Source organism: Pezoporus wallicus, unplaced genomic scaffold (assembly GCF_028554395.1).
Source record: "Pezoporus wallicus isolate ANWC-B61680 ecotype Strahan unplaced genomic scaffold, APGP_CSIRO_Pwel_v1 contig_5967, whole genome shotgun sequence".
Lineage (NCBI taxonomy): Eukaryota > Metazoa > Chordata > Aves > Psittaciformes > Psittacidae > Pezoporus > Pezoporus wallicus.
Window position 1 is genome coordinate 3,939,093 of NW_026639377.1, and position 25,878 is coordinate 3,964,970.

Consider the following 25,878-nt stretch of genomic DNA (forward strand, 5'->3'; position numbering starts at 1 on the left):
CTCTCTTGCATGGAAATCTTTAAGCCCTGCTCTTCTGAATACCAAGACTTTTATTAAAGAATGATGACTTCATCGGCATCGTGTTTTTGCCAATATTTGAGCTGTATACAAAAAGATCGTGCTTTTCACTGGCAGTATCTGAAGTAACCCTTTCATTTCTTTTATTTTAATTCTATAGGTTTATGAAATATTGAAAAGAACAACATGTACCAAAGCAAAATATAGCATGGGTAAGGAACTTCATTTAGCTCTAAGATCGATACTGTTTTCAGGTATTGAAAATAATTGCAAGCTGTGGAGTTTAGGTTTTTCCCTGCTCTCTAATTTGATGTATGTGGATATAATTGTTTTATTTGGAAATTTAATTTAATTAATGTAGCCATTTGGATTTTTTTCAAATGTGAATTTATAGGTTCAACTCTAAATTAAATGGTGAGCATATAGGCCCTGCAGATGTTAGTTGGGTCCTTTGCAGCAGGACTGGATAGTGATATAAACCTGTGGCTGATACCTGCTCTGCATTGGTGCAATTTTGCACATACTGGTGTGGATGAGAGTATTACCATGAATTTCAATAACTGCAGTGAAGGTCTGTGTTTTGGTTCATTCCTTCTAAGTAGGAACCTTACATTTTTATCATGGGATTGCCTTTCAGTGACTTAATTCGAATGGTCTTAATTGATGACTGCCCCAAACACTGTCCTAAATGGAACTGAGATGACCCAGATTAAACAGCCAAGGACTAAGGCATGGACTGAAAGTTGGCATATCTCTTAGCCCTTAGAGCAGTTGTTGCAAGTCAGTGAGTGTGAAGTTTGTACTGCCATGGCAAGTCGCTTTTAGGATTTCAGCCTTAGGGCTTCACTGTAAAAACTAAATTCATAATGCAGGTAAGCATGAATTGCAAATCAAGTCACCTTAAAGATTTGTTGGCACTTAGAAACTTGATTTTATGTGTATTATGATAGATAGGTGTATACTTGACTGTGGGACCAGAGTTAATAAATAGTTAATGATAAACCAAATCATAGAATGTAGAAGGACGAATTCCTTCAGATCCAAGCTTCTTAACAGTAAGTGAATAGAAACAAATTTGTAAGAGAAAAATGTATGTGAGAAAATGTTTGATAACTGTTGGAATCTGTTATGGTACTTATTTGCCTACAAGCGCTTAAATAAAACAATGGGAACTTGAATTACAGGTAGTTCTGTTCAATATTGACCCATGAGCTGCTTAGAAATACATCAAATAATAGAAGAATAATTATGCCAGAAATTACTTCCATGCTTTGACTTTTCTATTGAAGTAACAAAATACAATGTACAATTGTTGAGTCCTTATATATACTAAATTTTGGTGTTCAGCCAGTATTAACAGAACTGCTTCCCTGTAGCATGTGAAATCCAAATTAATCTGTGACTTTCAGGACCTTTTTTGAGCCTGGTGCTGGATCATTTTCATTGGAAATTTGCACTCTTGAAAGGGGAAGGTCATACAGCTCAGTTTGAATTCTTGCTTTGTAATTGGTTAACTCGATTTATTTATTTTTATCTTTCTTTTTTGTGTGTGTCCAGAAATGGGAAACACATTAGAGATTAGTTGAATAGGGTAGAGGCTAAAGGAAGGTAAGGTGTTAGGATTCCTGAACCATTCTGAGATTAGCAAGGCCATACAGTATACCTAATAAATGTCATTAGGCTAGCCCATCCATGGGTACACTCAGCCTAACTCAATCAGGTCCTTTGTGTTCCAGCACTGGAATGCTGGGTTACAACCCAGCAAAGGTGGCAAACAGATTTGAGCAAACACAGATAATGCTGCAACGTTTCTGCCCAGCAGGAAAAAGACAGCTGCCTAGTGAACACTGCAGTCCTTGTTGTTTAGTATGAAAATGTGTGAAAATATCAATGGGCCTTTATTGTTAAATGCTAAGATGTGGAAGGGTACTATGTAGCTCTTGGTCTCACAGCCCTACTAGTTGTTTCTGCAGATATGTGGAGACATTTGCAGACAATTCATAGTGCTATTGTAATCTTATATAGGACTTTGAAAATCAATGGTACTGCAAGATACTGAGCACTCCTGGAGCAGTTCCTCCAGTAGGTGATTAGTATTTCAAAAATGGTCAGGAACTTGAAAAATTCTCATTTCAAGAACAATCAAAAAAGTCTCAGGAACCCACTGTTCAGTTAGCTGTTTCCTGGTTCATAGTCACTGTTCCTCCAAATCTAATCCCACGCTCTTATCAATGAACTGATGGGCAACATGGAGCACACTGTAGTACATCTTTTTTCTTTAGTTTTTCTAAGTCCTTTTAAATTCTCCAAGATGCCATATATATTTTGCATTAATGAACTTAGCCTTGCACAAAGACAAGTATAGAATCATAGAATAGTTTGGGCTGGAAGGGACCTTAAAGCTCATCCAGTTCCAACCCCCAGCCACAGGCAGGGACACCTTCCACTGGACCAGGTTGCTCCAAGCCCGTCCAGCCTGGCCTTAAACACTGCCAGGAATGGGGCAGCCACAGCTTCTCTGGGCAACCTGTGCCAGCACCTCACCACCCTCACAGGGAAGAACTTCTGCCTAATGTCTCATTAAGTACTTGACTTAGTCTGATTCAGCACCCAAGACTGATATGTTAAATCCCCAAATAGATCTTCACGGATAACACGGCACCTTCAGATGCGGGTAATACACCATAATTGGAAGTAGCTCTATTAGTGCTAGCAGCTGCAGCAAGAACATCAAAGAAGTAATGTCGTAGTGTACCACATTACTTCTTTCATGTTCTCCCTTTGAGGGCTGTAGCCCTCAAAGGTCCAATTCCAGCCAAGTGACCTTCGGGAGCCCCTCAGTGTTGTGCTCCTCCAAACTTACATGTTAAGTCCTCGCAACCCACCTGTACGCTGGCCCCAAGTTAGGGAGCAATACCACACCTGGGAAAGCAGGACTCCTCAAAGTCCCTTCTGACACATACATTTTATAGATGAAGCATTAATTGCTTTCAGCCTCATGCATGTCACTAATAAACGGATGTATAAACAGGGAAAGGAGAGGGAAGAAAGAAGGAAGCTACCCTTTTAAATAAAAGACGAAAATGTGGTAAATATGGTGAGTATTATGCCAAGGTCTTTGTAAAGGCTTTCCCTACAATTTCTCTAATCAATCTGAAATCTGAATTCAACACTTTGTGTGGATGATGCGTGCGTATGCGTATTCCCATATGCCGTCAATTCCAGCCATATTCTTCATGTGATCCAGCCTTCTGCTACACACTTTCAAATCTGCAGGCTTGCCCTTCAATCAAACTGACTTTTCAAAAAATGCAATTTATTTTAATAACTCATTTCAAGTCATTGGCTACTAATTCTTGATTCTCAAATATATATGACTTCCTCTTGCTCTCTGCAGTTTCCCATTTCATAAAATGAGTTGTATTTAATAACCTATATGATTAAAAATGAAACTACATGGAAAGGAATGAGATGGCAGGAAAATCATTATCTGACTGTTGAGGGAAATCTTTAGGAAGGATGATAAAGTGAGACTGTCTCATCTCAAAATTATAAATAACTGTTATGTCTTTATTTTTTAAGGGATCACCAGCCTGCTTGCCAATGGAGTTTACAGTGCTGCATATCCTTTGCATGATGTAAGTGATCTTGCAATATATTTTACATGTCTACTACCTGTCACTAAGAAATCCTTAATGTGTTATGTATTAATGGCATCATCTCAAACATGAGTGTTTTTGGGCATGACCTCCTGCTTGATTGTATCATGACTGCAGTAACCTCTGCAGGTTGTTTCCATCATTCTGCTTGCTTTTAATGAATCCCCCACCTTTGTTCTGCCTCTGATGATCATAACTGACATTTGAATGTAACATTAGAAGAGTTGTTTTGGTGGCTTAGCAAATGAAATGCTTCTGTTATTTGCTGACCTTCTGCACCTACAATCCCTGGCATCAGTGCTAGGAAACATATTTATTCCTGGGGCAGCAAGTGGCTAGTTCCCTCATACACATCTCCCTGGCATCCTCCTTGCAAGTACAGAGACAATAAGAACCATAAGCAAGACTTTGAAGTGACATCTTTCGTGGGACTGGATGTGCCTGCAGACCTTCTTCCTGTTGAAGTCTACTTTTGAGCAGTTGAGTAAGATGTCAAGAGTGTGTTTAACTGTAGTGTTTATTGAGAGGGTTAGAGAGAGGGAGGGACTTTTGGTGGCACTCCTACTTGATCCTGCCAGAGATGCACAGGTTCAACTGGAACTGACAAACACACTTGCTCTTAACTAGACCCTTACAGCGAGGCTTGGCAGATTTCAAGGTGATGTGGCAGTCGTGCCGGTCACAATGTGCTGGCTGTGTGAGCATAGAAGAGCCATTTTTCTGGCATGGGATGTGAAGATGAAGTATGTCTTCTTAGTTGTCTGCTCCCCACATTCACACTGTTTTTGCATGGTTCCACAAGTGTTTTATCTCGGTGTAGCTGAGATCAGAACGGCCTTTTTATCTGCCTGATGTTTATCATAAATGTCAGACATTCTTAAACTACACCATTACTGCTTAGAAATCGAGAAAGGTTAAATAACTTCTCTGCATGTACATGTCTCACGTCTTTAGACAGCTACTGATAGTCTTGTATATAAGTTATTGTCTTGGTTTACTCCTTTATCATATTTAAAAATAGCTCCAAATTAAAACCTGAAATCTAATCAGCCCTGAGTGTTTGGAGAGTCTAGATAAGGATCAGCTCTCCCAGCTGGTCTCTTCTCTTTTAAGTGGACTGAGCTGAACCTCAAATACTATGGCAATACCACATCCTTTCCCTTGACATTTTTAGGCCACCTTTATCACTTATTCATTTCTTTTGCCCCAGTGACAGATGTTATTACTCTTTCTTAATGTGCCTGCCAACAGAAGACAAAGTGTGCTATGACAAATGACCTCCTAAAATACAGCATTATTTTACAGATTGCTTTTTCTGGTTTTGATGCATTAAATGAGTGGGATACATGGGTATGCAAGATGCAAAGCAGTTCTGGATGAGACTCACTACTGACGCACATTTTCTGTTGTTTTTTTCTTTTCAAGGGCGACTATGAAGGTGAAAATATTGAACCTAATGATAGAAAAGTAAGTTGATATCAAGGGGGTTTAATGTATTTGCAGGGGTCCCAGCCTGAGGGGTCACCTGTTGGAATACCACCAAAAAAAAAAGCCACTAAATGCCAAGTAGTAGAAATACAGTATTTTCCAAGGTTTAAATTTGACCAAATATGGTCTTTTATAATGTTACATTTCTTGCCATGTTGGTAAGAGTACTGACAGCAATGACATAGAACTCCTGAAGTTCAGATGGTGTAATTTTGGACCAGCTCTGATGAGAATACGCTTAATTGTATTCTGGTATCTGTATCTGACATAAATCCTGCTGTGCTCCATGGCGAGCTCTGGGCTCAACACTGCAACCTCTGCTGAATTAATGTGCTGTGATCTGGAGTGTGAGGTTCAGAACTGGTGGGGACATAAGGGTGGCAGTTGAAAACATAAGCATAAAAGTTATTGGGAGAGATGAAGGTTGAATATTTATCAGAAATAAGACATTATCGGCAAAGCTTTAATGTGGGCTGCTCAGCCAGGAACTGCCCCATGGATGTGTACTGCTGCATTGCATCACTTTTGGCTTAAGTCTGGGGTTGAAATTGTGTTTTTATTGTCTGTACACTGAAAGAAATTTATTGTGGTAAAATGAGTAGGAATTATTAGAAGGTAATATTTCTGTGAGAAAAAGCAATTCTTTCACCCTTTCCAGAAATGTTGATTTTGTAGAAATTGTATTAAAGTATTGAATTTACATACTCCTGGTCGCACTTCTGTAAAGAAGAGAGGTTTTTTGTCTGTGCATCACACACAGTCTAAAGTAGAGGTATTATAACCAGTTCTCCCAGAAGGAGCCACTAAATTTGGGTGCCATTTATGTCAGGTTTTTAGACTTGAAACTTTACAGTTTGTTTTATGGTCACATCTCCAAAGAAATGCTGTGAACATTCAGGTTGTAGGAAAAGCTCATCTAAAGCCCTTCAGGTTGGTCGTATAAAAATAGGTACCCAAAATTGAAGGTCTTCTGGTTCTTAATGTGCAAATGGCTCATCAAAAGACAGCAACTTTTATTTTCACTCCCCACCTCTATTGATTTGTGATAAAAATACCACATACCTGTCATTTCATTATTAAGCAACGCATTGCTCAACCAAAAATAGGATGAAGTCCATGTTTTATTAAAGTATCTGAGTTATCATCTCTATTACTAACTTTTCAAACTTCACAAGTTCACTCATTTCACAAGTTCACTCTGTGTTTGGAAATGTGCACCTTGGCTTTTGACTCCAGTTGCCTCAAATAATCTTTTGGTGTGTTTTGGCACATCTCTTCTGGTTTCTCGAAGCTTTCTTTAATCTAATCCAGTGCTAGGCCAAGCTTGTGCCTTTTTCAAAAACAAAATTCAAGATTTGAGGCATAGAAAGGAAGTAAATATTTAGGGCTTGTGCACTGATCTTTGAGGCTGTGCTTTGAATATCAGGCTGATAAATGTCAGGATAAATGAGAGAATTTATTTGTACTTTAGGCACAAACTTAGTTTGAATGTTGTACAAAACTAAAACATGGCACTGATGCAAAATCTCCTTAGTTTAGCATTTTTCTGATATGCCTGACCAGTTTAGGTCACAAAAAAAAATCTCATAGCTAGCACAAACTTAGCTTGTAAAAATGAAGTAAAAATAAATAATAATAGTGCACAAGGATGTTGAGGTGTCCCAAATTATTAACTGTTTCCCAGGCATAGGCAGCTGGCCTTAAACTGTTGGAAAATACGGTTGAAAGAAACTTAAAACAGAATAAAAACAAAATTTGCAAGGCAAAATCCACGCTCCACTTGGATTTTGATGTGGTATTTCTGTAAAAGTAAAGAAGGTGTAATACTTTGAATGATTTAATCCATTTGCACAAGAAGCACAGCAGTTCAGCTTGGAAAGTTTGTGTGAGTGCTTTGGCAGGAGGATTGCAGAACTGCTCTAGAAATGCTGTTGGCTGCATGACCTCTCTGTGATAAAAGGCAAGAAGTAGGAATGGACCCAGGCAGCAGCGTGGCTTTTCACTGGAGAGATGTAGGAGGCTGACATCTGTCAAGCTTCTCATGATAAAATAGCCTACCGACTGAAACAAAAACATCCTGTTTGGTCTATTCTTCTATGAACAAGATTAATCTTAATATACTCTTCACTATGAAGTGGTGAGGCACTGGCACAGGTTACACAGAGAAGCTGCGGCTGCCCCATCCCTGGCAGTGTTCAAGGCCAGGTTGGATGGGGCTTGGAGCAACCTGGTCTAGTGGAAGGTGTCCCTGCATGTGGCAGGGGGTTGGAACTGAATGAGTTTTAAGGTCCCTTCCAGCACAAAGCAGTGTTGGATTCTATGAACTGGTTTAGGTCTTGATTCCCTGTTATAGTATCTTCCACATCTGGGCTGGTTGTGCAGCCCTCACACACTGCTGGATGCTTGTATAACCAAGCTCTGAATTTTTCTGCCCTTTTTTTCTTTTGCTTTTTTTTACCCAATGCTTGATGAAAATGAATACTTCAGCACTAATCAGTTTATGCTATTACACTTGAGAAAAGTAGCTAGATGAATTAATGAAAATGGAAGTGACCATCAAAGCATCTCTCTGAAATATCAGTAGTTAGGAACTAACTACTACCTGCTACCCAGTTCATGTCACTGTGTTGAAGCAGGGAGAAAAGCAGCGAAGGGAGGCTTCACTTCACAAGCAGATGTCAAGCTTTTTTTCCCCCTGTTCCACAGAGGAGGTGATGGCTGGGTGGCCAGCGAGCACAGTTTGTCTTCTCTAGTATTTTTGTATGCACGCTTACTTGTTGTTCACTCTGTTAGCTGAACTGAATTAAGAAAAAATCAGATCTGAGAAGCACTATTTATGTATTTTATGAAGTAAAAGTTAAATTGAAGGTCTCAGAGGAATCTATTTTTGTGAGGGACTCAATTTTATAAATCACTAATGGGGATCGTTGTTTTCCTTGGCCTCTATCCTAACCAAAAGGATAAGTGGAAATCATTGTCTTCTGTTAGTTTTAAAGCTGAAAACCTCCTAAATGCAGCCTTTGAGGCGCCTCTGCACAGCACCTCTTGATGGATGATGAATATACTAGCTTGTATAGTGAAAACAAAACAGTTCATTCTAGATTTTATTTTTTGTCTTCTAAGTCAAAGCATGTCTATCTTTCACATCCATTCTGCTAGATACCTTCTGCAGATCATAAAATCAGGGCTACTCTCCCTGTCCCTGCTATAGTTATCCATCAATCCAGTTGCTGAAGAGCCTTTTAATGTACTCGAATTCATCACTGTATTACAGCATGCCCAATCAGCATATTTGTTTTTAATACTTAATGCACTCTGCGTGTATTGGCAGCTGATGAGTTGAAACCACAAAGCGGTAAGACCGGATCCGCAGCCTGGGCTCCGCAGTTTGCTGGGCCCAAAAGAGAAAATGTTCACGTCCAATTGCTTTAGCTTTCTCTTTTGCCTTTCTGTTTCACAGCTCCTGTGTGAGGAGTGGGCAAGCTACGGTGTCTTTTACAAGTACCAGCCAATCGACCTGGTGAGGTGAGAGTTCAGCCCTTCCTGTCATGTTTCCATGGGGAACACTGAACCTGTGCATGGTGATGCTTGTGTTAGTGTCCCCACAGGGATGCTGCCTTCAGTGCCACCCTGGGGGATTCCAGAGAATGAGACATTCACTGGGAGAAAAGGAGTTTTCTGTGAGTTTAGAGGCACACTGATGTATCCCACCTAGTGTGGAAGCTTGCAGGGGATATATTTTTAATGAATTTTGTCTGCTCATGGTGAGAGCTGAGATTCTCTGAAGAAAATGTGGTGCTTTTTTAGGAGGATTTGCTCACAGAAGATCCAAAGATACCAATTTACACAGCAGAAACACAGGGGAAAAAATTACTAGTCTGACTGATTTACTTTCATGGTGCCTCTATCGCTGGATTAACTCCAAGCATCATGAGAAAGAAAGTCCTCTGAGAAGACAAAAATTCCCACAGGTCACTGTCTCTTACTTTGTTCATGCTTAATCCAGCTGCAATTCATAATTTTAGCCATGTTATATTTTAAGAAATAGAAAATATTTATCTCTCTCAATTCTCTTTTTAAAATGTGTTTCAGAAAGTACTTTGGAGAGAAGATTGGACTATATTTTGCCTGGCTGGGAGTTTATACACAGATGCTTATTCCAGCTTCAGTTGTTGGGATTATCGTTTTCCTGTATGGCTGTGCAACAGTGGATGAGAATATACCTAGGTAAACTAAAGAAATAAACCAGTTCTATTATCAGAGGACACTAGAATCTCAAAGGTACCTTTCTCTAGAAATGTTTTGTTACTGAAGTGTTCAAGGCCAGCTTGGATGGGGCTTGGAGCAACTTGGTCTAGTGGAAGGTGTCCCTGTCCATGGCGAGTTTGCAGTCCACTGATTCCTGCTGGCAGCAAGCTATGGAGCACTCTCAAGGGCTAAGAGTAGGCCACAGAGCTGCAGCATGGTTTTAAATCATTAGCATTTATTGTTAAATTGACTTGTGCAATTTGCATTGATGTGCTAAAAATAATTCTTGGCCAGTTGCGCAGGTGGTTGGTGGTTTTTTTTTTTCCCTAACTCAGTTCATTATGTTAAAACAAACCACAAAATACTGCTAATGACAGGGTTTAGTGCTTGCCATCATAAAATGCTGCAGAAGGCATTGTATGACATAAAGATGAATCAAGAATATATATGCCTTAAGTAAGCCACTGTGATCAGATAAACAAAATCTGTACTATTTTTCATTTTAGTAAGTTTTGTATTATAATGTTCTTAAAGCCCTATGGTTTAGCATTATTTGCCCTGCTTGTATCATCAGCTGAAGATGAAAATTACACAGTTTGTACTGCAACCATAAGCCCTGAGTAACAAAGCAGATAATGGATATCAAAAAATAGATGTTTTTTTTTGTTCACTAAGATTGCTTTGTACTGCTTCCAGCAACTGAAGAAAGTCAAAGGGAGGGTTGCTGTTGCTGTTTCACAGATGGAGTGCACAGAAGAGAAGTTGGTTGAACTCCAGACTCTTGATCCTCAGCACTTCTCTTGTCCCTTATCTACTGCTGTAGTTAGTATTTCAAAACCAGAATGATGTTTAATTTCAAGATTTGTTTTTTTTTTTTACTGTAAGATCCTATAGTAAAGAGCATAGAGCCCTATGCATCTCATACTGCATCTCTCCTATTCCCTGGAAAACAAGTAGGGCTGGGGATGGAGGAAGACAGCAGCCTTGTGTGAGGATTTCAGCCTCTACAATGGGCTAGGTTGTGAGCAGAGCCGCTTGCTGGAGCAAGAGCTGGGAAGCACTGGGAGGGTAGGATCTGCTGGGCCTACAAACCAGAAGCAGATGCTGTGCAAAGGAAGAAAGAGCAGTGGAACATGGAAGATGGAGCCAAAATGACCATACTTTCTCTCTGTCTTGTTGCTTCTTTGCAGTATGGAAATGTGTGACCAGAGAAACAACATCACCATGTGTCCCTTGTGTGACAGAACATGCAGTTACTGGAAGATGAGTTCTGCTTGTGCGACTGCTCGTGCAAGTCATCTGTTTGATAACCCTGCAACTGTCTTCTTCTCAGTCTTCATGGCTCTCTGGGGTAAGAAGATACATGCCTTCATGTTAAGTTTTTAATTTTTTAGAATACAACAGGAAGAAACAGAAGAGATAAAGCAGTTTATTTATAGGCAGTTAATTATATGAATAACTTATCTTTTTTTTGTCTTTCCTAATTTTTTTTCCTTTCCATTTTTTTTTCTTTCCTTTTTTTTTTTTTTCCCCATGAAACTGTCACCCCCAAATTTATATTCTGGACTGAAAGCTAAAATTCACAAAGTTGCTTGAGATGAATGTCAAATGAAACTGTTAGGCATCTGTCATAAAACTGCTGTATGGTATGTCAAAATTTCATTAACGGGATTGCACAGCTTGCCAAAACACAAATATATAAATAAATAACCCAAACCTATTTGCAGAGCCAGCTTCCACTTTAGACCATTACAGAAGAAATACATTAATGTACTCCGGGGCTGAGGGGAGGGCTCCACAGGGAAGTGTAATGGCCTTTGGAGTCTCAGGAGAAACCAACATTGATTCCTGAGTCTGTTCTGAGATGCAATTAAGCAGGCAGACATCATGCATGTAGACTATGAAGCAAGAATGGTGGCATTAGAGGTATTTTTCTGGATGCTGTCTGCCCTTGCGCTTTGAGCATGTCACTTTAACATTTTTTGGCATGTCTGTCAAGCTTGGTTAAAAAATATTAACCCTCTCATGAAATATTTGTCTTCAGTAATGGTTACTGAGGGCTTTTCTCCTCCCCCAAGGAGACCCCCATGGGGTGCATGGTTCCTCCAGCATGGGTGCTGGAGGAGAGGAGCCTCCAGTCATCTTCGCTGGGGACCAAGATGGCCTGTTAAGATAAATGGAAACGGATGGGGTTCAAAACTTGTGTTTGTAACTGGCAGCCCTATAGAGGCTTCAGAGAACAGGAAAATGTGTGTTGTTTCCACCAGTTTAGCAGTTTGGCCACATATTCCCAGAGACAGGGAGAGCAGCACAAGATGATGTTTGCCCTTCCTGTACAGAGTTAGCAAATAACTGGTTTTGGCTTATATTTAATCTGAAAACTATAGCCTGAGTTTTTATTTGTTCTAGTATGTAGGGAACCATTCTTACATTACCATTCATCTGAACTGATTTTAGTACCATTCAACATAATTTTGATCAAGGTCTCCATTTGAGATAATGACGTAATGATGAAGTGCTAACAGCATTATCAAGTACCATAACGAAAAGAACAAGGAGAGTCCTGCAGAGGGATTTTGAGAACTCTGGAGTTGGAGCATGGCAGGTTCGGAGGGAAAGCTGGGAAGTGGGTCTGGGAAGTTGAACTCAACTAGCTTCACAGAAGAGAGGAGGGATCACTATCTTACAGATCATCATCTTGCCGTGTAGCATACAGGGAGAAATGTGATACACCCCAAAGCAGGATGCAGTGTCAGAGACTTTAAATAGTCTTATTCTCCCATATAGAGAGTCAAGTATTGGTTTTGGTCTCCCTTATTTACCGTTAAAGGGAATTCCACATGACTCTTGGCATATAATACTGTTGTTCAAAAAGTAACGCTGTTTCCCTCCCTTTCCTTAGCAAACAACTAGGGGTCCATCCATCCTTATTTTTACATGCTTGGGCAAAGTAAGGCACATTGGCAGAAGCCAGTTTCTGTGCTCTATACAGAAGCAGGCTTAATATTTGAGAGAGCTTAGGAGTGGGATGTGAAATCCCTCAAGTTTTTCAGGGTCAACATAAAGTTTTATTGTGGTACAATACCATATAAACTCAAATGTTGTTTCAAAGAGGTCATTTTGAATTCAGGACTTTGTCCACATAGTTTTAAATTGGGTTAGTGGAAATTTCCTGTCTAAATGGTTTAAAATAAAAATGAAATGAGCACTTTATGTTCTAAGGAAGTAGTCTCAATCAAAACTATCTGTCTCTAAACATAGGCACACATGGAGTCTCTGGTGCTGTTTGTGAGCATCTCTGCCCATAAAGAGAAGTTTTATTAGGTTCATGTGCAGTCGAAGAGTTGAGGAAGAGGAGGTTACTTGGGTTTCCTCCTTCGCATAGCAAGAAAATGAGCCCGCGTTCAGGGGTATGATTGTGAGCAAACATTTGTCCAGGCTTTCTTTGTATCATGGTGGTATTGTAACACCCTGGAAAACTTCACTCACACGAGCATTAAAACAGCTATAGCAGTGAACTGAGCCCCGGTCAGAAGTTCAACATTAAACATGGACTGTGGCCCAGTGCTGTTTGGTATTGAACAGCATTAAAAATGTCAGAGAATCTGGATAAGATCATCTGGACAGTAACCATGGGGAATTTTTAAGTTCCACTTATGCATATGGGCCCAGATGAAATGTGATGATGCAGGTGGACTTGGCAAAGTGGCATCACTACCTGGCATGTTCACTGGGAACTTTTGGAATGGGCTGGCTGGGTTTCAGATGCAGCCTTTTCATTTTGCATTGGTATAAGTCTGTGCTACAGAAGGACTTTGAGTAGCACTAAGAAACGGCATCTTCATTTTCCCTCTTTCCACTGTCGAAGTTGCAGACCCCAGTGTGAGAATTGCTAGTGGTGGGGAGAGGGAAGGCGAGTCCATGACAATGACACAGACCCTCTTAAAACACTGCTAGGGCCATCCCAGTTTATAGGAAGCCAATCGTTTGTAAAGAGGTTCAGTTGTAAGTTTTGCGCAGAGAGTTTTGCTCGGAAAGCACATGAATGTCATGACCCTTGCCTGGTTCCAGTCATGAGGATGTCCTTTCCTCTTTATTCAGCTTTCTTATCCTCTCCCTGCCTCTGTTTTTTCTGGAAATGAATGTTTCTGAGCACATCTGTTAATACTCACCGCAGGAAACTCCTCTGGGAACACCATTTCTTGGTAGACTTGTCTCTTCCCTAATCACTTATTATACAGCAGTTTTGTATTCCCAGCATCTAAATGTGTCCTCTGAAAATTTGCTTAGCATCAGGGGCAGATAGATAGACTGATACAGACCTCAATCATTCATTTGGACTCAAGAATTGCTTGAATGAGGTTTCTTGTCTGTAAGTCTTCTCCATCAAAAAGAAAATTAGTGTTTTAATGATAAAAACCCTTAAAGCCTTTCTCTTTAATAGCATGCTCACATGCAGCTTTCACACTGTCATGAGTATTTGGGTTTGGGTGTGATGATTAGAGATAGCCATGCTATGAAGACCACTAGATGGATATAATTATGACAATATCAAAATGCTTTATCTTGATGTCTTTGAGGGAATAACTGTACCACCAGTACAAGGCTAGTTATATAATTCATATTTCATACAGATAAAACAGAGGTTTGTTTGGACTTACAGATGGAGTTATATGCAGATGAAGACCAACAATATCATTAGTCACACCAACAAATATTTCATTAAGTTTGGGTTTCTTAGAACTCTGAAAAGTTGTAGGCATCTTTCTACGTAAAGCTGTGGATGTAACAAATGCCCTTTCTTTTAGCTTACCTAGATACAAAGTTTGGCCCCTAGCACATCAGTATTTCCTAGGTAGAAGATATTAATGGTGAATAAAACAGTAATAAAAACTAAGATAACCTGTGGGATATGACACAATATTGCACGTCCTCAGACCTGAGGCAATCTGGAGCGTGGCTGGCATGCCTCCTACGGCAAATCCCAGTGGTAAAAATGTCAAACTAATTATTAAACTGTTGTTTCAGCTGCCACCTTTATGGAACACTGGAAGAGAAAACAGATGCGTCTCAACTACAGGTGGGACCTGACTGGGTTTGAAGAGGAGGAGGTTTGTCCTTTCAGTTCTGGCTCTTTAACTTCCACTGTGGCGTTACCCATAGCTCCTTGCCCTGATCTGATAGACATTGCTTCACGGGGAACAGCTCTTGGGGCGGTTGAGTCATTTAGAAGAAAGGAAATTCTCTGTACATGAACTATTTGAGGTTTTTATAGCAAGCGTATGATTAGTACATCTTGTAGCCATAGAAATATAATTATATAGCCATAAAATCCAACCCTAAAGTGTGTAGTTGGGTAACGCCTAGCATGGAATATACAGCTCAGACCTCACTGCTGTGCTGATGTCAGGGTGCTAACAGTTAAGGACCTCATTCAGCTCACACTGCTGTAAATCAGAAATGAACATTCTGAAGCTGATAAAGTTACAGCACTGTAAAAGAAAAACACCACTGAAAAATTCCTGTTAACAATGCAGGATCAAGCCCTGACTTGGAAAATACCTAAGAAAATATTTCCAGACATGTGGGCTTGGGGAAACAGGAGGAACACAGTGCAGAGGTGATGGATTTTTTGTGTTGGCTAAAACAAAAACAATAATATCCATAGCCAGGTTTATACTACATGTACTGAATTGAATGAAGGGGAAAAAGCTGAATCTGTAAGGAAAAAAAGTCTTAAAAATCAATGAAGTTTTAGAAGAAAAGGAGGGAAAATCCTTAGCCAGCTGAGAAGCTGTATCCCACCTTTTCGTCTTTAACGTTATCACTTTACAAAGAAGGAGATACTTTCCTGGACTATAGGATAGTCTTGCCCTGGACTTACTGCACTTAAGAGGTGGTAGAAGCCCATCCATTTTCCTGTCATATGTTGTTGGCTGGCTGCTGGCTGTTTTCTTACTGTTGTTATTATTAAAAGAAGTATGACTGCCCTTGTCATATCTCTAGATGTTCTAAATAGATACACAACAAATATTGCTCACGTGAAACTAGGAACCTCATGAGCCCTGGGTTTAACACTGTACAACTTGAAAAGCCTGGCACAGTTCTTGTTCCACTCACCCCCAGAATTTGTCTTCTTGAATTATTTCCTCTTCATATGTTTATCTCCTTCATAATATATTTAGGCATGCTTAGCTAGATCATACATATTTTCCTGGGAGAGCCTATAGGGATTTATTTCTTGGATACTATACTGCTCTGTTATTTTTGGTAACTTGTTGTTAGCATGAATGAAAGTAGAAAGGATTAACTGTATCTTTCTGATGTCTGTTCCGTTCATGTCTGAGTTCAGAGCTCTACACCACAAAACCAGCAGCTGTTAATACAGTATATTTTATGCTTTATTTTGTGTAGTCAGTGCTAGATAATAAAGTCATTGATTAGGCAATTAATTTAAGCCCCTCCTATGCTGATTTGGGTGATACTTTAGCTAGTAATATGTTGAAGAATGAGGGTTTCAAAGGATAGGCAAAATCCCAAAGTGTCTTATCTTCTGGTGTTTTTAGGGACAACTAGTTTATACCTTTACAAGAGCCTGTAGGGACCGGACAAGGGGGAATGGCTTTACCCTGACAGAGGGGAGACTGAGGTGAGCTCTTAGGCAGAAGTTCTTCCCTGTGAGGGTGGTGAGGCCATGGCACAGGTTGCCCAGAGTAGCTGTGACTGCCCCATCCCTGGCAGTGTTCAAGGCCAGGCTGGACACAGCTTGGAGCAGCCTGGTCTAGTGGAAGGTGTCCCTGCCCATAGCAGAGGGTTGGGACTGGATGAGCTTTAAGGTCCCTTCCAACACAAACCAGTCTGGGATTCTATACAATACTTACAGTAATATTATTAAATAATATAGAACAGGAGTAAACTGGTATTTTCTGGTAGTGTCTAGCCATCCACTGTAAATATGCTTGTTTCATGTGATTTTTAAAATGTAAGTCCAATATGATCTGCAACATTCTGTAATCAAATTTTTGTTTCTTGTTTTTTTGTTTTTTTTTTTTGTTTTTTTTCCCTTGTTTTTCATGTTTTTTTCTGGTTTCCTGAAGGAGGCAGTCAAGGTTTGGAAAACATTTTGTTTTTAATTGCTCTTGCCTTTTTTATTACATGTCCACTGATGAATGCAACTTTTGATCTTCACCTCTTCTTTTTCGAGCATCAGATTTTCTTTAGACCTCCCACTGATTTCTTTGCCTTTATACCCTCCCCTTCTCCACTTGTTCAGACTTTTTTCAACTCCATTCTGTTTCCCATCCAATGCATACTTGTGAATTCTGAGTCTTTTGTAAATGCAAAATTATCGTGAATTCTGAATCTGTGAATCTGTCTGAATCTTTTGGCTGACTCTTACTTCTGAGTGCTTCCTACATCCTCTACTTCAACACCCTGGGTAATCTGTGGATGCTGTCCCAAACCGGATTAGGCAAAGACCCCAAATGGACAATTTTCTGAGATCCCAAAGCCCAGTATTTATATACTTACAGCAGATAACTGTTCCCCTCACTGAAATTACAGTCAATGACATGCAAACTCTAAATTATATCAAAAAGAGAATTAAAATCCAATCATAATGTTACTCGATATGAACCATGATATCTGCAGGTTGTGCTCTATACTCTCAGGTATTAAATTTAATCTCCATAGCATTGCAACTAGGTGTGTGGTAGTGAGTCCAAATCATTCTGTAGTTGCTGCTCTAGAGCTGTGAATGGCATACCGAGGGAACTGGAATTAAGTTAGAAAACTTGGAAATCGCCAAGAAAATGACTTGCCAAACAGTTCATATCCATCTGCTATAAAAAGTAAATAAGTTTTGCTTTTTATTAAATATGATTTATTTCACAGGATCATCCAAGAGCGGAGTATGAAGCTAAAGTTTTAGAAAAATCACTGAGAAAAGAACACAAACATAAAGAGGTATGGTAAAAACATTCATCTGTTTCACTTAGAAAAGACTGAAAAAGAAGCAGTTCCTTTATAGGCACTGACCCAAGACTAAGAAATAGGTAACAACCAGAGTCACTGTGTATTGTTTTTAAGTTCCAGATGTATTTGGTCCCAGCATACATGGGATACTTGATGTACACCAGTGGACAAAACCTGATTAGACCTGACAAGTCTAGAACGGCTTCAATACTTTAATTAGATACAAGACTGTGGCTTAGGGAAACTAACTGAGTCTGACTGAAGGGGTGCTCCTTTCAGGCTAATGAATCAAGTTTGAGAAACCTGTAACAAAACACATCATTCTGTGCTGGTCTCAGTAGCTAAAGCCTCTGAGGGAAAGTTCTCTGTCTTGCTAGACTTTGGTTGTATATAAAACATTACTAGAGCATTTATAAAGAGTATTAACACCAATTTCCTTGCCACATTCCAGCTTTGATGATAATAACTTTCTTCCTTTTACAAAACGTTACTTCCATTTTATCCCACTGAATAAGGTAGCGCTCACTTTATGCTTTTAACTTGTTCTTTACTGTGGAAAAGGTGCTGCTGCTCACCTCAGGAGCGCTTGCATCTCACCAACAGACAGCATAGTCCCTATAAGCAGCTTTCACTGAGGCTGTAATTTCTTCCCTCTTACTGTCTGTCAGCAGCTCACCCATGTGGAAAAGCTCCTTTTCTCCCTACATCCTGGTTTCCACCTTACCAGAGGTTATTCCCCCTTCACTGCACGAATTCAGCCATTTGTATGACTACATTTTGAAGAAGAGAAGTAAAAGCTCCAGCAATAAAGAAAACCTGCTGGCAGAAATTACTCTTTTGTATCTGTTGGCAATGACATAGCAGCATGGAATCATGCACTAAACTGGGATTTTTATGAAAAACCTATGAAAATACAACTGCAATAACCACATTAACATGAAACATGCTTTAAAAGACAGAATATATAGATTGGACTGGCGTTAAACTAAATGTGCATGGTTCTTTGTCATGGTACTTGAGTACAGTTGTGCCTCTCTTAAGAAATTCTACAAAGCTATTGGTGGAATGCTCCCGTTGATCTATAGGATGCCTTACTTGCACCACTACTTTAAAATCTCTTGCAGAAGGGAAGGAATTTGGGTTGCTGCCCTCTTATCTGCTGGCTAAGCCATATTTAAATACAGATATGTCCGCTAAAAACCTGCGACTCACTGTACTTTTTGGTATATTAAGAATTCAGAACTTAGATGTGGACGGCTGTAGGATAATCAGACAAAATGGTGGCCTCCACATAGTGGAGTACGAAAGCTGAGCAATTAAAAGAGGATTTTCTCCTTTTTTTTTTTCCTTTAACCAGACTATTTATAGCTCTTTGGGCTGTGTTCGATGTGGATGTTACTAATTTGGGAAACGTGAGAAAGGGAGGTTTTTCTGAAAGACTTGGTAATTATCTTGCATTGGGATCTAGACTGTTAAAGTTCAAATCCAATGGCTGTAAGACAGTGTGGAAATCTTAAAGAGAAATATCTAAAGCTAAACAAGAAACTGCTTATATTTTTCAAGAGAAGTCCAATTAAAGAACAAAAAAAAAAAAGAAAAAGAAAAACTTTTTGGACATTCTTTATACATCATCAGGGTAAAAGAAGGGCAGAATCCAAAATTAAAAAGGGAATATTCTTTGCAGGATCGCTTGATCTACCCTAGGAGTTGGGGCACAAGTTTGTCTTTTGGTGGTGTTTGTTTTATTAACTGAAAGCTGAAACACAGAGCCTTAAACAAACTAATAGACCATTCACTTCTGGCTAAACTGCTACATATGCTGAGTCAGTAGAGACTATGGAGATCAATTTAACAGTGCTTTGTAATGCTATATTGCCCAACCCTGTTTTTGTTTCCTTTGGCTGCCATCAGAAGCACCGATATTTTCCAGAAGAGACAGCAAACAAATGGAGACAAAGAGTTAAGACAGTCATGGCTGGGGTGAAATTGGTTCTTTTTATTCAAACTTATGAAGAAACTCAAATTATGAGTAATTATGGAAGACACATATCAATTTGGTTTTGGCTGTTAAACCTTGTTTAATATTCACATTCAGTTCTTGGTTTCTTCCCCTCCCTCCCCTTGTTTCTTCAGCACTCTTTGGGACACTGTTTCTATGCACTGGGAATGGCACTGCATGGCTAATCTTAGATTTACATCCTGGACTGACATTACATTTTGCAGTGGAGCATGGGCTGTGTGTTGGAAGAGTTGCTTGCACTTTCCTGAGACAATGTGCATGTAATAAAAGTAGGACTGGAGTCATATTTTGATGTTTGTTGTAATGTGTGCATCGGCTTCCTGATGTTCCTTTCACTGCTTATTTTCTGGTGTTTAGAAGCAATTCCTGGCATCAAAGTTTATGAAAGACTCTAGATGACCAGTACTGTTGTAAATGACATTTTCATAGCCAAATCAGGCAGTGGCTGGTTGACCAGATTTAGGGTATCCTATAAAGAGTTATTAATATGCATGCATCTTAATACTATTGGCATGGTCCATTGAATCCCATGTGGGTAGTCAGGTAGTCAAAAATCACTCGTCTTGAGGGAACTACCTCACACCCTAACAAGGTCTTCCCTGCCAACTGTGTCTTCACCTTGGAGTTATTCAGCAGCAGCTAGCCTTTGCCCAGAGAAGCTGTGGCTGCCCCATCCCTGGCAGTGTTCCAGGCCAGGCTGGATGGGGCTTGGAGCAACCTGGTCTAGTGGAAGGTGTCCCTGCATGTGGCAGGGGGTTGGAACTGGATGAGCTGGAAGATCCCTTCCAACCCAAACCAGTCTGGGATTCCATGATTCCATATTTCAGCGGAACCAGTTGTGCAACTGCAAAGCTGCAAATATTAACTGGGGAGTGAAAGAGGAAGAAGGAGGATTTTTCTAGGGAAGGGAAAAGAAAATATTTAACAGTAAGAGAAACCTTACTTCATGGTTTCTGACAGCCTATTTTCAAGTTTCCCTCAAAAAGTATACAGAAAATCTAGTTTATTTATACTCCTGGGGCAGGCTTTTGGCCAATTTGAACCTAGATACAGGGTAAACAATTTGCCTGGCTGGAATTGTAACTGTAAACACTGTGTCTGCATTTTCTAACTGATTGAGTATTTGCAGCCTGTTCTTCCCCCTCTCTGTTTTTGTCATGTGTGCAAAATCACATTTTGTCTTTATTAAACGTACCCTTTCCCCCCCCCCCCCCCCCCCTTCCATTTTAGACAGATAAAGAAAAGCTGACATGGAAGGATCGTTTTCCAGCCTATTTAACCAATTTTGTTGGCATTATCTTCATGGTAAGCATCACTCAGTAAAATCTGTAATTTTTGTTACTGACTCATTGTATAGAACAGAAGAGATGGAAACCATGACAGACTTTGAGACTAATGTGGTTCTCTGTGGCTTTTCCTCAGAGAAAAAAAATTCAACCGTTTTAGTGTTTTAGAATCTAAAAATCTTTTCAAGAGTTGGAATTTATACTTTTCCATCTCTTTCCAGTAATAAATAAGAATACCTAAATAGGGTAGGGGACAAATGTCTCCAGGGAGACATTTATAGCAGTTTTCCAGTAGCTAAAAGGAGTCTACAAGAATGCTGGAGAGGAGCTTTCGACAAGAGCCTGTAGGGACAGGACAAGGGGGAATGGGTTTATCCTGATAGGCGAGATTCAAATGAGATCTTAGGCAGAAGCTCTTCCCTGTGAGGGTGGTGAGGCACTGGCACAGGTTGCCCAGAGAAGCTGTGGCTGCCCCATCCCTGGCAGCGTTCAAGGCGAGGTCGGACGGGGCTTGAGTCAGCCTGGTCTAGTGGAAGGTGTCCCTGCCTGTGGCAGAGGGTTGGGACTGGATGAGCTTTAAGGTCTCTTCCAATGCAAACCAGTCTGGGATTCTATGAAAAATGGGGTCACAGAAGCAAAAATTGATGTTGCCAATTGCAATCCTGATTGCAAGGATCTTTAATAAATCAGTCAAATTTGTGGTTATAGCATATCACAAACAACAGGATTGCAAAGACAGCACTGAGGAAAAAGGTGCAAGAAGGATGAGAAGAGCCTTCTTCCATTTGCTGATAAAGCATCAGCATTTAAAACAAATTTTGAAGAAATAATAATTAAAGACATAGAACACATTGGTCTATGCATCTGCATTGGCAGATGCATAGAAAAGCTTAAGCCCTTTCTAAAGGTAGACTATTCCAGACCAACTCAGTTAATTTAATTTTTTTGAGATTGGGTTATTTTTTTGTAATTGTATTTTCAGAGAATGGAACTGCAGTAAATCTGGTAACCCCAGTTGAAGAATTTGGACTTTATAAGAATCACATTTTAAAATTATTCATCTATTTAAGCAAAGAAGAGTTGAGTAAGATTTTGTATACCTTTACATTCCCAAGATGTGTGTTGATTCATCAGATTGAATTTCAGTTTGGGATTATGACAGCATAGTGAGCTTGAGTAGGATATTTGACGGCTTATGTGCAGATTTAAGCTGAAATACTCCTCTCTGCTTCAACGCTGGCTTGATTTTATAATTCAGCAAATCCAATGGATCTATGCTGTTGCTGTTAGGGCTGAAAGGAAGCCCACTAATACTTTTAATATCAGCAAGTATAGGTTGCCCAAGGAAGTTGTGAATGCTGCATCCCTGGGAGTGTTCAAGGTCAGGTTTGACAGGGCTTGAAGCAGCCTGGTCCCTGGTCTAGTGGAAGGTGTCCCTGCCCATGGCAAGGGGTTGGAATTGGATGAGCTTTAAGGTCCCTTCCAACCCAAACCACTCTGTGATTCTATGATTCAAAGCAGTTTACCTTTAGGGCTTTTTTGGGGAAAAAAAAAAATAAAATATCCCTTTGCATGTGATTATGCCATCCTTGTATCATTTTTTCCATGTGATGATCAAATTTCTAGCAAAAGAGGGTATTCTCCCACAGTTCATCAAAGTGGCTGGGAGCCTTCATGCAGAACTGGGGGACTTGGCCCAGAGACCCCATTTTTAAGGTCACCACTAAGTCCCAAAGTATTTATAGTTAAATCTTTCATAAGAGGCTATGCTTTTCTTACTTGTAGGTAGGGCTGACGTTCGCTATCGTGTTTGGAGTCATCATATATAGGATCTCGACTGCAGCAGCGCTGGCAATCAGTTCAACTCCCTCGGGCCGCTCCAGTGTTCGGGTCACTGTCACTGCCACTGCCGTCATTATCAACTTGGTTGTCATCATCATCCTGGATGAAGTATATGGCTGCATTGCGAGGTGGCTCACTCAGATTGGTAGGTTTAAATCCTCAACTGATGTTTGCTCGAGCGAGAGGACCCAAATGACAAATGATGCACCTCAAAGTGATGAGCAAACTCAGGAAATTCAAATGTGGGGCTAAATTCTAACCAGCTACTTACAAATAGCAAAAGGCACATAGATTTGACTTCATTTGTCAAGGGTGTTTTTCAGCAGTGGTAATGCTAACCCAGTTACAGGTAGCAGCAGAAATTCCTGTATCTAATATTGAGCTTCCCTCTTCTCTATCACACAACTGTTCTTTAAATCTTCTGCCATTTTTTAATTGGCATAAAACATGTTGTGAGAGGCAAAATTGTATGGTGCAAAAAACCCACACACAGTAGGAAAAAAAATTCTGAATAATTTCCAACAAGCATCAGTGACAAAAGGGTCAGAAATTTTTTCAGGTAAGTTCTTGTCCATCTGCAAACGTTTGTCATGGAGGTCAGCCAGATGTGGAATGAAATTGGGATTACTGTTGTAATGCATCTGAATGGTGATATCTTCAGAAGTCAGGAGGTTGGAACTAGATGATCTTAAGGTCCTTTCTAACCCAAACCATTCTATGATTCCATGATTGACCACTCAGTGTGGCCATATTGCATTTATGTGTGTGTGTATATATATTGCCACAAATTATTTAGTGTGACCAGCAGATCGAAGGAGGTGATCCTGCCCCTCTACTCTGCTCTCGTGAGAACCCACTTGCAGCCCTGTGTGCAGTTCTGGTGTCCTCAACATCAGGACATGGAGAAGAGAAGCCTTCCAATATCTGAAGGGGGTCTACAAGGATGCTGAAGAGGGACTCTTCATACATAGATACAAGGCAGAAGTTCTTCCCTGTGAGGGTGGTGAGGCGCTGGCACAGGTTGCCCAGAGAAGCTGTGGCGGCCCCATCCCTGGCAGTGTTCAAGGGCAGATTGGACAGGGCTTGGAGCAACCTGGTCTAGCGGAAGGTGTCCCTGCCTGTGGCAGGAGGTTGGAACTCAATGAGCTTTAAGGTCCATTCCAACTCAAACTGTTTTCTGATTCTATCAAATATATACCCCTTTGTTTAAAAGCTAAAGCTAAACAAAGATAAACAGCTTTTTTTTTTAGCTGGTGTATGAAGTCGCTAAGCCACTGTCCATCATATTTGAGAAATCATGGCAGAGAGGTGAAGTTCCCGACGATTGGAAAAAGGGAAATATAACCCCCATTTTCAAGAAGGGGAAAATGGATGACCCAGGGAATTACAGACCAGTGAGTCTCACCTCCGTGCCTGGTGAAATCTTGGAGCAGGTTCTCCTGGAAGGCATGCTAAGGAACATGAAAGACAACAAGGTGGTTGGTGACAGCCAGCATGGCTTCACTAAGGGGAAATCCTGCCTGACCAATTTGGTGGTCTTCTATGATGGGGCTACAGAACTGATGGACAGGGGTAGAGCAGTTGACGTCATCTACCTGGACTTGTGTAAAGCCTTTGAGACTGTCCCACACGACATCCTTGTCTCTAAATGGGAGAGACATCAATTTGATAGGTGGAGCACTCAGTGGATAAAGAACTGGCTGGATGGCTGCACACAAAGAGTTGTGGTCAATGGCTCAATGTCCAGCTGGAGACCAGTAACGAGTGGTGTCCCTCAGGGATCGGTGTTGGGTCCGGTCTTGTTCAATATCTTTGTTGGTGACATGGACAGTGGGATTGAGTGCGCCCTCAGCAAGTTTGCCAAAGACACCAAGCTGTGTGGTTCGGTTGATACGCTGGAGGGAAGGAATGCCATCCAGAGGGACCTTGACACACTTGTGTGGTGGGCTGATGCCAACCTCATGAAGTTTAACCATGCCAAGTGCAAGGTCATACACCTGGGTCGGAGCAATCCCAGGCACAGCTACAGGTTGGGCAGAGAAGAGATTCAGAGCAGCCCTGCGGAGAAGGAGATGGGGGTGTTGGTTGATGAGAAAATGAACATGAGCAGGCAGTATGTGCTTGCAGCCCAGAAAGCCAACCGTATCCTGGGCTGCATCAAAAGGAGTGTGACCAGTAGCTCGAAGGAGGTGTTCCTGCCCCTCTGCTCTGCTCTTGTGAGACCTCACCTGGAGTATTGTGTGCAGTTCTGGTGTCCTCAACATAAAAAGGACATGGAGCTATTGGAACAAGTCCAGAGGAGGGCCACGAGGATGATCAGGGGACTGGAGCACCTCCCGTATGAAGATAGGCTGAGGAAGTTGGGGCTGTTCAGCCTGGAGAAGAGAAGGCTGCGTGGAGACCTCATAGCAGCCTTCCAGTATCTGAAGGGGGCCTATAGGGATGCTGGGGAGGGACTCTTCATTAGGGACTGTAGTGCTAGGACAAGAGGTAATGGTTTCAAACTTAAACAGGAGAAGTTTAGGTTGGATATAAGGAAGAAGTTTTTTACTGTGAGGGTGGTGAGGCACTGGAACAGGTTGCCCAGGGAGGTTGTGAATGCTCCATCCCTGGCAGTGTTCAAGACCAGGCTGGAAGAGGCTTTGGGTGATATGGTTTAGTGTAAGGTGTCCCTGCCCATGGCAGGGGTGTTGGAACTAGGACTTAAGGTCCTTTTCAGCCCTAACTATTCTATGATTCTATGAAAAGATGACTCATGTTTTCCAAAGCCCACCTTTATAAGATCTTTAAATGTTCCAGGTAGGATTAATTCCTTAACATTTCTTACGTATTTCACCTTGTTCCAGAGGTGCCAAAAACTGACAAGAATTTTGAAGAGCGGCTGATTTTTAAGGCTTTCCTCCTGAAGTTCGTCAATGCCTACACACCCATCTTCTATGTTGCTTTCTTCAAAGGCCGGTGAGTTATGCTAAATGCTGTTCCTTGTTTCCACTCGTTGCTTATGAGACAGCTGCTGCTGAGCTAAGACCATAATCAGACAGTAAAGTAAATCTGGCTTAAGCATGCCTCAGTATTGACCCCAAACCTCTTCAGTCTCATGGGATAATGCACAGACTTTGTACTCTGCAGTTTCAAATTTGTTAAAGCCATTTATTAAGATAACCATAGAAAAGATTCATAGAATAGTTTGGGTTGGAAGGGACCTTCAAAGCTCATCTACTCCAACCCCCATGCAATAAGCAGAGACATCTTCAACTAGATCAGGTTGCCCAGAAAAACATCCAGCTTGGCCTTGAGTGTCTCCAGGGATGGTGCATCCACCACCTCGCTGGGCAACCTGTGC

The 25,878-nt window shown here is 40.8% G+C and overlaps 1 protein-coding gene across 5 annotated transcripts in view; it reads left to right on the plus strand.

Moving 5' to 3' along the window:
• ANO1 (anoctamin 1) overlaps positions 1 to 25,878 on the plus strand; it is an 82,860-nt gene that overhangs the window by 44,907 nt on the left and 12,075 nt on the right. The window contains exons 7-20 of one of the 5 annotated variants that reach the window (XM_057414383.1): positions 179 to 230; positions 3,050 to 3,115; positions 3,601 to 3,656; positions 5,103 to 5,144; positions 8,626 to 8,690; positions 9,258 to 9,392; positions 10,604 to 10,764; positions 14,442 to 14,524; positions 16,511 to 16,522; positions 17,307 to 17,378; positions 19,299 to 19,376; positions 20,638 to 20,712; positions 22,479 to 22,680; positions 25,382 to 25,493. In XM_057414383.1, coding sequence (XP_057270366.1) covers positions 179 to 230; positions 3,050 to 3,115; positions 3,601 to 3,656; positions 5,103 to 5,144; positions 8,626 to 8,690; positions 9,258 to 9,392; positions 10,604 to 10,764; positions 14,442 to 14,524; positions 16,511 to 16,522; positions 17,307 to 17,378; positions 19,299 to 19,376; positions 20,638 to 20,712; positions 22,479 to 22,680; positions 25,382 to 25,493 — 1,211 coding nt within the window. The remainder of the gene's footprint in view (positions 1 to 178; positions 231 to 3,049; positions 3,116 to 3,600; positions 3,657 to 5,102; positions 5,145 to 8,625; positions 8,691 to 9,257; positions 9,393 to 10,603; positions 10,765 to 14,441; positions 14,525 to 16,510; positions 16,523 to 17,306; positions 17,379 to 19,298; positions 19,377 to 20,637; positions 20,713 to 22,478; positions 22,681 to 25,381; positions 25,494 to 25,878) is intronic. The other 4 variants (XM_057414379.1, XM_057414380.1, XM_057414381.1 and 1 more) reach the window with 4 other exon arrangements.